We start from the raw sequence: 13,635 nt of genomic DNA on the forward strand, positions 1-13,635 counted from the left end.
CGATTATTCCAACTCCCAAAAATCACATATATTCCAAAATAATTCTTCGTAAAATTTTATTGGATTTGGACTTCGTTTGATATGGATTTTCTATGAAAGAAAAAACATGCAAAAAACAGGAACTGGCACTGGGCAATGGATCTATAGGTTAGTCCAATAAATCATATAAAAAGTTGCCAAAAATATGTGAAAGTTGTATAATATTGGCATGAAACAATCAAAAATTATAGATACGGCGGAGACGTATCACTCATCTACTACTTTGCCCCTCTTGCTGGATCAAGAAGGCGAGGACGTCATCAAGCTAAACGTGTGCTGAACGCGGAGACGTCGTACGTTCAGTACTTGATCGGGACGGATCGTGAAGGTGTACGACTACATCAACCGCGTTGATAAATGCTTCGCTTAGCGATCTTCAAGGGTATGAAGATGCTCTCCCCCTCTCGTAGCTATGCATCTCCATGGATAGATCTTACGTGTGCGTAGAATTTTTTTGCTTTTCCATGCACCATTTCCTAACATTGTGGCCTTCGTGGTGGTGCAGCGGCGATGAGATCGTCGGCATTTTGGGCCTGCAGCGGGGATTGTGGTCGCTCCTACATGGTCACGGTGCGATGGCTACGTGGGAGGTGCATCGGCTAGCGGAAGTGTGGTGCGTGGGTGTGTGGTGTTGGGTGGTGCTCCGAGCGAAAGCTTGCCGGCTCGGCGTCCATGGACACCATTTCACCTCCTTGGAGGCACCATCTTGGATTCCACCCCCTGCATATCCTCCGATCTAGTTTGTCGGGTGAAAACCTAAGGCCCGGTCAGGTCGGGCGACGGTGTCGGCATCGTCTCTTCATTATTTGGAGAGTCGTCTTCAAGACCTTTAGACCCCGTTCGTGCTCTCTATGCACTTGATACTCATGGTGTTGTGGTCGGCAGGTATCCGACCGGCAACGTGGTGGTGTAGCATTTAGTTTGACAACAATGTATGGCCAGCAGTGTAGGGTCGCGGCAGGTCTTTAATTGTTGGTTGTTTCCCGACGTACTCGACATGTCTCTTCTGGGTATTGTGATATCGTCGCGCGATCAGAGCTGCCTTAGAGATGCCTAGGCAATGATGATGATAGATGGCCGGTGGTCTTCGAGGAGGTGTTGGTTGGCGCAAGCTTTGCCCATTTTCCTGTGGTTCAGATGGTCTTCTTAGTCAGAGTTGTCTGGACACCTACACCTTGAAGGAAATATGCCCTAGAGGCAATAATAAAGTTATTATTTATTTCCTTATATCATGATAAAAGTTTATTATTCATGCTAGAATTGTATTAACCGGAAACATAATACATGTGTGAATACATAGACAAACAGAGTGTCACTAGTATGCCTCTACTTGACTAGCTCGTTAATCAAAGATGGTTATGTTTCCTAACCATGGACAAAGAGTTGTCATTTGATTAACGGGATCACATCATTAGTTGAATGATCTGATTGACATGACCCATTCCATTAGCTTAGCACCCGATCGTTTAGTATGTTGCTATTGCTTTCTTCATGACTTATACATGTTCCTATGACTATGAGATTATGCAACTCCCGTTTGCCGGAGGAACACTTTGTGTGCTACCAAACGTCACAACGTAATGGGTGATTATAAAGGTGCTCTACAGGTGTCTCCAAAGGTACATGTCGGGTTGGCGTATTTCGAGATTAGGATTTGTCACTCCGATTGTCGGAGAGGTATCTCTGGGCCCTCTCGGTAATGCACATCACTTAAGCCTTGCAAGCATTGCAACTAATGAGTTAGTTGCGGGATGATGTATTACAGAACGAGTAAAGAGACTTGCCGGTAACGAGATTGAACTAGGTATGGGATACCGACGACCGAATCTCGGGCAAGTAACATACCGATGACAAAGGGAACAACGTATGTTGTTATGCGGTCTGACCGATAAAAGATCTTCGTAGAATATGTAGGAGCCAATATGAGCATCCAGGTTCCGCTATTGGTTATTGATCGGAGACGTGTCTCGGTCATGTCTACATTGTTCTCGAACCCGTAGGGTCCGCACGCTTAAGGTTACGATGACAGTTATATTATGAGTTTATGCATTTTGATGTACCGAAGGTTGTTCGGAGTCCCGGATGTGATCACGGACATGACGAGGAGTCTCGAAATGGTCGAGACATAAAGATTGATATATTGGAAGCCTATGTTTGGATATCGGAAGTGTTCCGGGTGAAATCGGGATTTTACCGGAATACCGGGAGGTTACCGGAACCCCCCGGGAGGTATATGGGCCTTAGTGGGCCTTAGTGGAAGAAGAGAAGAGGCAGCCAGGGCTGGGCCGCGCGCCCCTCCACCCCTAGTCCGAATAGGACAAGGAGAGAGGGGGCCGGAGCCCCCCTCCTTCTCTCTCTCTCTCTTTTCCCACCCCACGAATCCTATTCCAACTAGGAAAGGGGGGAGTCCTACTCCCAGAGGGAGTAGGACTCCTCCTGGCGCGCCTCTCCTGGCTGGCCGGCCCCCCTCCCTTGAACCTTTATATACGGAGGTAGGGGCAACCCCTAGAGACACAAGTTGATCCACGTGATCATATTCTTAGCCGTGTGCGGTGCCCCCTTCCACCATAGTCCTTGATAATATTGTAGCGGTGCTTAGGCGAAGCCCTGCGACGGTAGTACATCAAGATCGTCACCACGCCGTCGTGCTGACGGAACTCTTCCCCGACACTTTGCTGGATCAGAGTCCGGGGATCGTCATCGAGCTGAACGTGTGCTAGAACTCGGAGGTGCCGTAGTTTCGGTGCTTGATCGGTCGGGCCGTGGAGACGTACGACTACATCAACCAAGTTAACGCTTCCGTTGTCGATCTACAAGGGTACGTAGATCACACTCTCCCCCTCTCGTTGCTATACATCACCATGATCTTGCGTGTGCGTAGGAATTTTTTTGAAATTACTACGAAACCCAACACACCTGTGGTCGGCTGTTTGGCATGGATCGACATGAGTTCTCACGTTTCGGTGACAAGGACTCCATAGGTGGAAGCCGATGCGGGAGTCACTCGCTCGTGGAGGCGTGATGACGACAACACTTGGTGACAACCTCGACTTTGTGTTTATTCTCTGCGACGTTTTCGTATCTTCGTGTGAGTGGCCAGGTCGGTCAATGTTGCCCTGTGGGGGTTGTTGTGATGGTTTTAGCTTAGGTTTCTGTTAATTAACCGGGCAACCTCTTTTTGATGAATCGAGATCCCTAGGGACCAACTTAAAAATTAAATCCTATGTTTTCCTTCACTATTCCTTTGAAAAAAAGGAGCCTTGACACTCCAATCAGGTAAAGGCTAGATGATCAGTCAGTGGTCACAAGCGGCAATGTCCATTTATAAGGGGTCCTTCAAAACCAAAGAAAAAATACGGATGAAAGTTCAAATTTACCGTCTTCACTCATATGCATGGTTGAGTAGTAGTGCATGTGATACGTGAGGCGTGAAGTGAAACATGGTTGACATGGCTTGTTTGTTTGGGTCGTTGCGTTGAAGTTGCTTTTATAATCCTTTCGATGGGTTTTCCTTGTGTGTAGCAACTTTAATTTTCAACCGGATTTGCGCAAGTTTTACCTACTTGTCCATTTTGTGGTTTTATTTTCAAGTAGATGCATGAGCAAGAATTGATGAAAGCTTTTATTTAGAGAAAACTTATGCAAGTCTCTCGTCAAAGCCAACACAAGCACGACCGCACTGTGGTCTTCTGCACAAACCACATCGTCGTGTAGTTCAGTTTACATATATATACAGTCCCAAAGAACGAACCAAACAATCAAAGAATGGTGTGGATAGCTAACATTAACTAATCCTTCTTCTGGTGGGCGTGCGCGGCCAGGGCCACGGGCGACGACGGCTCCGTGATGCCGGCGCGGGGCGAGGGCGAGCGGCAGGTCGGAGAGCAGCGCGACCATGCGGCGGGCGCTGAGGGCGCGCGTCGAGGGGAGGCCGAGGGTCTTGGTGATGGAGAAGACGGAGGAGGACTGGGCGAGGATGAGGTACACCAGCGCCTGCACCAGCACGAACAGCCCCACCTTCAGCAGCGCCCCGTGCTGGCTCACCATCTCCAACTCCATGCCAACTAAGAGCATCTCCAACAGCCGCGCTAAGCGCCGCGCGTAAAAAACCTGTTTACCGCGCGCGCTGCGCCTGATTTTGCGCGCCCGCCTGCGTTGGCTCCAGCAGCCGCGCTATAATGCAGCGCGCGCACGCCGCTCCAGCAGAGTGTAAAAATACAGCGCGCGTGACTCGCCGGGCATTTTGCATATATGATATTTTGGGCAAAAATGAACATGTGAAATTTGACACAAATAAGTTGATGAATAAAAGTTCATGCCCACAAGTTCAAAATCATGCCCACAAGTTTATCCAACCAAGTTCAAATGCAAACTAAAGTTCAAGACATGAAAGACACATCAATCTTCATCTTCCTCGTCTTCGTCTTCGTCCTCATCTTCCGAAGACGACTCCCGGCATCGTGGTCATCCATGGTGGCAAAAAGAGGCTGCGTGCGAGGCCGACGCTCGGCGGAGCTCCGGCGGTGGCGACGCCAGCGCTTCCCGCGCTAGGGTTTCCGGCGGCGGCGACGGGGGGGTCGCGGCTGTACAGCGGGGTGAGCGGGGCGGTGTGCGCGTCCATGGGTGGGTGGCAGGGCGCCGGCGCCGGCGCGCGCGGGGCGTAGGACGAGGAGAGGAGAGAGTGCGGCGCGAACGCTCGAGTGTGCCGCGCGCTGTAGCTGGCGCCGAAATACGCCGCGCAGGTAAGTGTTTTCAACCGCGCGCTCAACCCGTTATAACGCGCGCGCCGTTTTTGCGCGCCCGCTGAAGCGACCCGCCGCGTTGCGCACGCGCTAAAACGGTCTAATTTATGGCGCGGCGCTAGTTTAGCGCGGCTGTTGGAGATACTCTGCTATAGTAACTCCCGAGCTCTAGATCACACGAAACCAGCGAGTTCAGTAGGCAGTCTCTTCTTTCCCTGAGAGGCCGAGACTGATCAGAATCCCTCAAGAATACGCTGCTTGCTTGATTGATGTGTTTGTGAGGTCTGAAGGCGCGGGGCGCGCACTTATATAACGGCGAGACGAGACGCCGATTTGACCGCTGCCGGCTGGGGTAGGGACGTAGGGTGTGCTCCGCTCACCGCTCACGTGTGCGGACATTATAATATTGCTCGGGAGCCTACGTTAAAGTCGTAAACTACTATAGTACTCCTCTTGGTGTCGCCGCCGGTCAAACCCAACAGTTGGAACCGGTCCTGCCTCTCGAATTTCAAGTGATAGAGTAGCGCGTGTTTATATGATTGCAGCTTTTAAAAAAAAAGAACTGCCGATGGGCTTGATGATACCTTTCACTACAAACTATATACAAACGTATATAGATATAGTTTAAAGTATAGAATCACTCATTATATTTCGTATATAGTCTATAGTGAAATATCTAAAAAAATATATATTTAGAAACGGAGGAAGTGGAAGTATTTCGCAGCTCATACGGTGCAAGATTACGGGGCCCAGGAAGGCTGATGAACCCAGCTGCCCTTTTACCCAAGGTCTTCAAACTAAAGCACGTAGCTAATCGCCTAAGCGGAAGAGATTCCGACTCCCCCGTCGAGTCAGCTCGATCTTATCCAACAGCTGACAAAGCAGTGACAAAGCTATTCAGTGCTCCTTTGGTTTGCAAAACTCTAAAAACGTGGCACCAAAAAAACACATGGGCAGAACAAGAATGCATGTGCAAAATAGAGAACTTGTGGACATGAGAGTTCCGTCAACTTCGGTGTTTGATTCATGGGAATTACGAAAACATAGAAATGCTAATAACCACGATCAAACCACATGAAAATTTATAGCTAGATAGGTTGTTATTATGCGACAAAAAATTTACTCTCGTTCTTCGTGCATAGAAACTTGAAGAAGAAAAGGTTTAGTTGGATGTTAGAATTCCAGCGTGTCTGGGTTGAATATAAGTTTAGGCCTCCTTTGGTTTGTAGAATTTTGTAGGAATTATATAGGATAGGATTTGCAAAGGAAAAATTTCATTGAAGCCCTTTGGTTTGTAGGAATGGATTCCTATTTCTATGAAGGATAGGAATCAATCCTTCATGTTTTTGAGGGGGAAAAACATTAGCCTAGACTCAATGAAAAAAATCATATCCTATACACCAAATGGCATCTCTTTCTCTATAGGAATTGACATGTGTGTAATCTCACTTCCTATGATTTTCCTATTCCTATAAAATTTCTATCCTATGAACCAAAGAAGGCCTTAAAGGAAAAATCGCTTCATTCTTCTCGTTCCTTTAAACCAAAGACAAGAATAGTAGCATCGCATGAAAATTTCATATTCCTACGTTTCCATCCCTAGCACCTAACAGAGCAGCATGCCAAATCTTAAAACTGCCCGAGTCAACACCACTGGGCCATGGCCCACCACTCCCTCCCTCCCCTTGTTGTCGCTGGAGTAGCCCGTCGAGCTAAGCTTGGGTGGTGGACGGCGGCGGCGGGGTAGTCTTCTCCTCGTCAGGCGGCAGTCGCTCGAGGTGGGGGAGGTTTGATACCATTCCGGCTACCTGGCTCGGCAACTCAAGGCGGGCCAATGACCTGATAAGGCGGCAGGTGCCCAAGGTGGGGGAAGGTCGATCCCCTTTTGGCTGCGTGGCTCAGCGGCTCCAGCGGTGGCGCATGTAGGCCTCTGGGGTTCGCCCTGGTGGCTCTTCTCCAACATGGTAGACCCTAGTAGTGTCTCTCGCAAGTGGCAGTAATGTCTGCTTCGTCGATGGGCTCCGTGTCTACGACCGGGCATTCATCTCCGGCGAGTCGGGGCGGATGCAACCCCTCTTCCTACTCTGTGGAGCTCGTTTTTGCGCTGGCTGGCGGTGTGTCGTCCTTTTGTGGCCTTCGTGGTGGTGCAGTGGCGGTGGGATGCCAGATTCGACATTAGTGGCTGGTGACAGGGATTGTGGTGGCTCCTACATGGTCATAGTGCGGTGGCTACGTGGGAGGTGCGCCGGCTAGCGGAGGTGTGGTGTGTGGGCGTGTGGTGTTGGGCGATGCTCCGAGCGAAAGCTTGCCGGCTCGGCGTCCGTGGACATCGTTTTACCTCCTTGGAGGCGCCGTCACGGAGTCCACCCCCTGCATACCCTTGGATCCGGTACTTCAGGTGAAAACCTAAGGCTCGGTCAGGTCGGGCGACGGTGTCGGCATCATCGCTTCACTCTTTGGGCATCTTGAAGACCTTTGGATCCCATTCATGCTCTCCAAGCGCTAGATGCTCACAGCGTCGCAGTCGGTAGGTGCCTGACCGACAATGTAGGGTCACGGCAAGGTTTCGATTGTCGGTTGTTTCCCAACGAGCTTGACATGTCTCTCCTGGGTCTTGTAATATTGTCACGCAGTCAGAGCTGCCTTAGAGATGCATATGCAATGACGATGACAAGTGGCTAGTGGTCTTCGAGGAAGTGTTGGTTGGCGCTAGCTCTGCCCATTTTTCCTGGGTTTTGACAGTCTTCTTAGTCGGAGCTCTCTGGACACCTACACTTGTGCCCGTCTGTTTGGCACGGGTCGACATGGGTTCTGACGTTTCGCCGACAAGGACTCCATTGGTGGAAGTCGATGCTAGAGTCACTGGCTCGTGGAGGAGTGATGATGATGACACTTGGTGACGACCTCAACTTCGTGTTTCTTCTCTGCAACGTTTTCGTATCTTCATGTGAATGGCCAAGTCAGTCAATGTTGCCATGTGTGCGCTGGTATGACGGTTTCAGCCTAGTTTTTTTATTAATTAAATGGATAGCCTATTTTTAATGAATCGAGATCCCTAGCGACCGGCCTAAAAATAAACCCTATATTTTCTTTCAATATTCTTTTGAACCAAAAGAGCCTTGGTACTCCAATCGGATAAAGGCTAGGTGATCAGTCAGTGGTCACAAGCAACAATGTCCATTTATAAGGACGTCAAAAAAATGTCCATTTATATGGGGTCCTTAAAAACAAAGAAAAAATACACAGAAAGGTTCAATTCTACCGTCTTCACTCATATGCATGGTTGAGTAGTAGTACATGTGATACGTGAGGCGTGAAGTAAAACATGGTTAACATGGCTTTGCGACAGCGTTGGTGGCCGAGAAGACGTCAAGGGCGACATAGGACATGTTATAGAAGATGTTGAGGACGGGGCGAGGGAAATAGCCAAATGGGGTTCATCGGCTCCAACGAGAAGGAGGCTGATGGGTTCCCTTAGAGCAATGCGACATTGTTGTGATTCATTGGTTTGTTTGATCCCTCCTTATTCCACTTGAATCAGATCTATACGCCTTAGTTTTTTTCTTCAGTAGAACATGATCCAGGGCATAATTTCATGTGCTGAGGTTGGCTTATTTAATTTAGTATGACATAATATTTGTTGCTAATAATGTTATAAGTTCAGATTTGTAAATGCAATATTACCTTCCATGTATATGGATTGAACAAAATATAAATTCAAGTGGAATGTCAAGCTTTAATTTGTACTGATATACAGTATGCTATAGGTTTGCTATATGTGTAGAATAGAATTTTTCTGAGCCAACTGGACACATGCTCGGGACCCGAACATAGCCTCTTCCCCAAGAAAAGTCTAGGGTTCCCCTGCCTCCCGCCGGTGTCGCTGTCGGTCCGCCTCGTCTCCGGTGGCCTTAGGGTCATGGTGGCGTGGTGGATCTCGGCCATTGCCGGCGGGAGGGGGGGGCTCTGTTTTCAGTTGTTTTTTCGCGTTTTGTTAGGGTTTGTGTCCTGCTCAGGAAGACGAGACGGTGGTGGCTCCCTGAAGGTAGAATAAGGTTCTCCCCGCCTAGCCTCCCCCCCCCCCCCCCCCCGGTCCCGATGGTGTGTCTAGCATCATCGGTGGGTGTGTGGAGATATGTCCCCGGCGGATCTGTCCTTGATGGATTTGCTTGGATCTGGTCGTAGTTCGTCTACGTTCATGTGTTTTCAGGTCGGATCCTTCTGATCTACGCTACTCTTCATCGGCAGCGGTTGTTGTGCTGCTGCGCTGGTCCTACGGGGCCTTAGCACGACAACTTTCCGACTGTCTACTACAACAAGTTTTGCCCAACTCCGGCGAGGGAGGGCGATGACGGCGGCGCGCCTTCGGCTCGCTTCAGTGCTTGTAGTCGTCGCTAGGTGTTCTACGAATCTGGATGTAATTTTTATTATTTCCGGTGTTTGTTGTACTACCATGATTGAAGATGAATAGATTGAAAGTTTTTTTGCAAAAAAAAAGAATATGATTTTTCTCCTTATAGAGAATCTTGTAGATGGAGTAGTCGTTGTTCATATAATTGTGAAACTTGGCATGATCTTACCATGAACCAACTCACAAAGTTATCTCCATCAGTACTTTATTCACTTAACTTGCTTTTCAGTGAAAATAGTAGGTTAAAAGCATATTGGAAAAAATATTTACACGAATTACATGTATGCAATTTACATGGGGCTACCAAATGTTAGAGATCCACAAAGTTCGAAGTTGTGCGCAATGGTCGCTGGAGTGGTTACCATGCTAAGAGCAAAACCTATTGTTAAAGAATACCATGTTATTCATCATTGTTGACCTTATACTATCACATTCAGTGAGATTGCCTGATACTTGATTGTTGTGTTTCTACTTAAAACACACTTTGTGACTATCTTCCAGTAGGATGTTGTTTGATCAAGCTACTGTAGTTGCACCCGAGATGAGGGAATGGTAAATTGGAGATGCTGATTATAAATATTTTACTGCTTACATATTGTTCATGAAAACATCAAGTAATTATAAGGATCATTTTTCATTAAAAAAGTATCATTTACAAACGCCAACAATCATATCGGATGACTGTTTTCCTGGCCTTCAAAGAAGAAATATCATAAAAGTTGAACCCGGCTGGAGGGGCCTCAATTCTTCTGAGGCAAGAAAAGTAGGTGAGATCTGTGCAAAATCTTTTGAGCTATGAATAGTAGATGCGAAATGCTTAAAAAAGGCAAAGGTTCACTGAACGTAAATGCCTAAATGATACGGTTTTTCAGTCATGTTCGATTCAGCTAACGCTGCTTGTCAAATTCCAGAAGTTTTTTTCTCACTGGACTCGTGGGGAATTACTTCAATAATAATCAATACGTTGACCCTCATCTGGAAAAATGACCTACGTATTGCCAAATTGAATTTCCTTCTGATTTGCTATATGAGGAGTGAGGCTCCGTCATATAAATAATAGTATCTTTTCAAAAAATAGAAGCAAATATTACATTTCTTGAGAGCACTTCCGTGAGAGCGACTCGAGTAATAATATTATAATCTCTGCACACGTGAGCGGTGAGCAGAGCACGGAGCAGGTCGAGCGGTTTCCATCCAACCCCGTGGAACTGGCGTTGCCTTTCGCCGAACCACCCGAAACTCCACACCCCAAGTTGGCGACCGATCGACGAAGCAACTTTGCATTGCACCCTCACCCCGGCAGCGGTCAAGCCGGCGTCTCGCCGTTATATAAGCGCGTAGCCCACACCGCCAGACCTCACAAACACATCAAACAAGCAACATATTCTCGAGAGATTCTGAGTGGATCATTCTTATCCACTCAGGGAAGAAACTGCTTGGTGAATTCGCTGGTGCCGTGTGATCAAAGCTCGGGAGTCGGAATGGAGCTGGAGATGGCGAGCCAGCACGGTGCCTTGCTGAAGGTGGGGCTGTTCGTGCTGGTGCAGGCGCTGGTGTACCTCATCCTCGCCCAGTCCTCCTCCGTCTTCTCCACCACCAAGACCATCTGCCCTCCCCCGGCGCGCTCCCACAGCGCCCGCCGCATGGTCGCGCTGCTCTCCGACCTGCCGCTCGGCGGCGAGCCCTCGCCCCGCGCCGGCATCGTGGAGCCGTCGTCGCCCGTGGCCCTGGCCGCCCACGCCCACCAGAAGGAGGATTAGTTGACCGGACCACGATGATTCGCGGCGCGGACAAGGATCGAGCTGGGGGAGGCAGCTATAGAGCGAGCATATGTCTGCCGAGCTAGCACCTAGCAGTTGGTGCCTGCCGTAGGAGTTCGCTAGCTATTCACGCCATTCTTTGGTGGCCCTTTGATTGGTTGGATGGTTCTTTTGAGATTTCATAGTATGTAAACTACGCGCCGTTTTGGGTTGTACAAATGACCATCTAAGATTGTGTTTTGGTTACAGTGAGGTTGTGCTTGTGTTTTGAGGAGACTTGTGATGAACATAACACTCGTTTGTATCATGACCTATTTGTGAAATCTCATCTAGATGAGAATTAACAAAATCTCATCCGACTCCTATACTATTTGATTAAAAAAATTCGCACAAATACTCACGTAAGATTCAATGATGTAGGAGTTAGATGAGACATGATTATTTCTCATATAATAAGAGCAGACACACCCATATCATGAAATTTTCGGTCTCTTCTGTCCACCGGTAGGGGTGACACTCCTCGGTCCAGAGAGGAGGGAAGCTGGCCCCTCTGCGATGAAAATTTGGTGGAGACTTTGTGGCATAGTCTTAGGTATCGGTTCTTAGGTTTTTTCTTATTGTGGTTCGGCCACTCATGTGCTACTTCATGATGACAAACGGATGGGGGTACAACAGGCGCACTTTCGGTGCTTTGTTGGTGTTATTGTTTGTGTGTATTAGTTTTTCTTTGAACGACCTGTATAAGAGTTTTCTCTACACCTTGTATTGTTCGGCCATTTGGGGCGAAAGTCTGCTTTTGAAAAAGTGTGGTGAATTGTTCGGCCATTTGGGGCGAAAGTCTGCTTTTGAAAAAGTGTGGTGAGTTATTGCCAAGATTTTCGTGAGGATTTGATGACCTAAAGTGTCTTTGAGTGCCTAGTATACGAGTTTGTTAGTTATTTACTTCACACCATTCTTTAATTGATTGGCGTGTTCTTTCTGGATTGGTTTGATTGGTTGGTTTTCTTATCGGATTGGATATGTAAACTACATAAGCTTAAGATTACAATGACAACTCCAGGTCAAGACGAGACTCACGAACGTGGAAGACCTAGCCCACACCATGCATGTAAGATGGAGGAAGGAAAGCTCTCATTTCCTTCTATTCTCATATATTAGACTCTCCGTAGCCCACTATACATCATTTCAATCCCTTGCACGATGTATACCCACTATGAATAACAATAGGAAGATATCGGGTATTTACCAACCATGTGCGGAAGATTGCAGCGTCGATGAATTCATCTTCGACTGCAGAGCTCTGCTAACCTCATCTCACCGTCAGATGCTCAAAAACCAAAGCTGTGTTTGCTCGTTCGGTCATTGTAGGTGGATTTTTCTCTTTCATGTAGTATACTCGCTGGATAGGTCTGGTTTTATTGCTTTTCTTCTTTCTTTTCATTGTGTTTTCCTTTATGGTTTCTATGTCTTTCTCTTTTACTTCTTTTTCTGTGTGTGTTTTTTACGTTTGTCATTCTCTTTTGACCAGTTTTCTGCGTTTCTTCATCGGGTTTCTTTGTTTTTCTTTGATTATCTTTTTTTGGCGTTTTTTCACCATGTTCTTCGTTTACCTTCAGTTTCCTATTTATTGTCGTTTCTTCAATGGTTTTCTTTGGGGTTTTTTCTTTCTCTTTTTCATATACAGGTGGACACATTTATTTGTACACATTGAACATTTTTCAAATACATGTTTTCCAATTTTTTTATGCATGAAATATATTTTTCAAACAAACGTTAAGAATTATTTTTAGTTTTTACTACTATTTTTAAAATGTATAATTCTTTACATTGTATAATTCAAAAACCACCAAAACATTCTGTACATTGTATATTTCTTTTAAAATGTCACTACTATTTTTACAAACGTGTGGTTTTTTGAAATGTCACATTTATTTTTTTGAATGATATAAAAGAATTTTTCCATGCTACACAATATTTTCACATTGTATAAACATATTCAAAAAATGCCACGTATATATTTTTTAAATCCATGATATTTTTTTAAAAAAATTACGTGCATATTTTTGGGTTGGTAATTCGTTTTACAAATGATTTTTTGCATTACTTAAACATGTTTTATACATTGTATACACACTTTTCAAAAAATTGACGCTCATTTTTTTGAAAGGCTGTGACATTTTCTGAATTGTCGGAAACACTATTTAATGGTACCAAAACTTTTTAAAAGTTGGAAAAACTTTTTTTAAATTACGTTAACATTTTTTAAATTCGTGGTGGACATTTCTAAAATCTATACAAAGTTTGTTTGCATTTTGGAAATATAAATGAAAGGATCAAAAACGAAAAGAAAACTGTGTGCTAGGGAGTTGGTGCTCCTTCGCGGAGTAGGCAGGCCCATTTACGGGGTACCGCAGGTAAAGTTGTGCTCTGTATCGCAGCAAGTTATAAATAGCCACTCCCGGGAGGCAAAGCGTCCCAAAATGAGCTAAGTTATAATCACGCACGCACACACGTAGGCATGTCAACTCCCTCCGTAAACTAATATAAAGGCATTCAGATCACTAAAATAGTGATGTAAACAATCTTGTATTAGTTTACAGAGGGGGTACTTTCAATGATGGATGCGATGATATAAATTTTGAATTGTGGATTTTGATATATTTTTCTGAAAACTCGGTCAAAC

At 46.3% G+C, this 13,635-nt stretch overlaps 1 protein-coding gene and 1 pseudogene across 1 annotated transcript; one reads left to right on the top strand and one right to left on the bottom strand.

Moving 5' to 3' along the window:
* Positions 1-3,775: 3,775 nt before the first annotated feature.
* LOC125556136 lies at positions 3,776-5,043 on the bottom strand (annotated as a pseudogene).
* A 5,494-nt stretch (positions 5,044-10,537) lies between these two features.
* Positions 10,538-11,198, top strand: LOC125556137. Its single transcript, XM_048718924.1, has one exon. The coding sequence runs from the start codon at positions 10,674-10,676 to the stop codon at positions 10,950-10,952; it is 279 nt and encodes a 92-aa protein (XP_048574881.1). The 5' UTR covers positions 10,538-10,673; the 3' UTR covers positions 10,953-11,198.
* Positions 11,199-13,635: the final 2,437 nt, after the last annotated feature.

Source organism: Triticum urartu, chromosome 5, assembly GCF_003073215.2.
Source record: "Triticum urartu cultivar G1812 chromosome 5, Tu2.1, whole genome shotgun sequence".
Taxonomy (NCBI): Eukaryota; Viridiplantae; Streptophyta; class Magnoliopsida; order Poales; family Poaceae; genus Triticum; species Triticum urartu.

Coding starts and splice junctions, on each gene's coding strand:
- LOC125556137 (XM_048718924.1), top strand. CDS start 10,674: ATGGAGCTGGAGATGGCGAGCCAGCACGGTGCCTTGCTGAAGGTGGGG.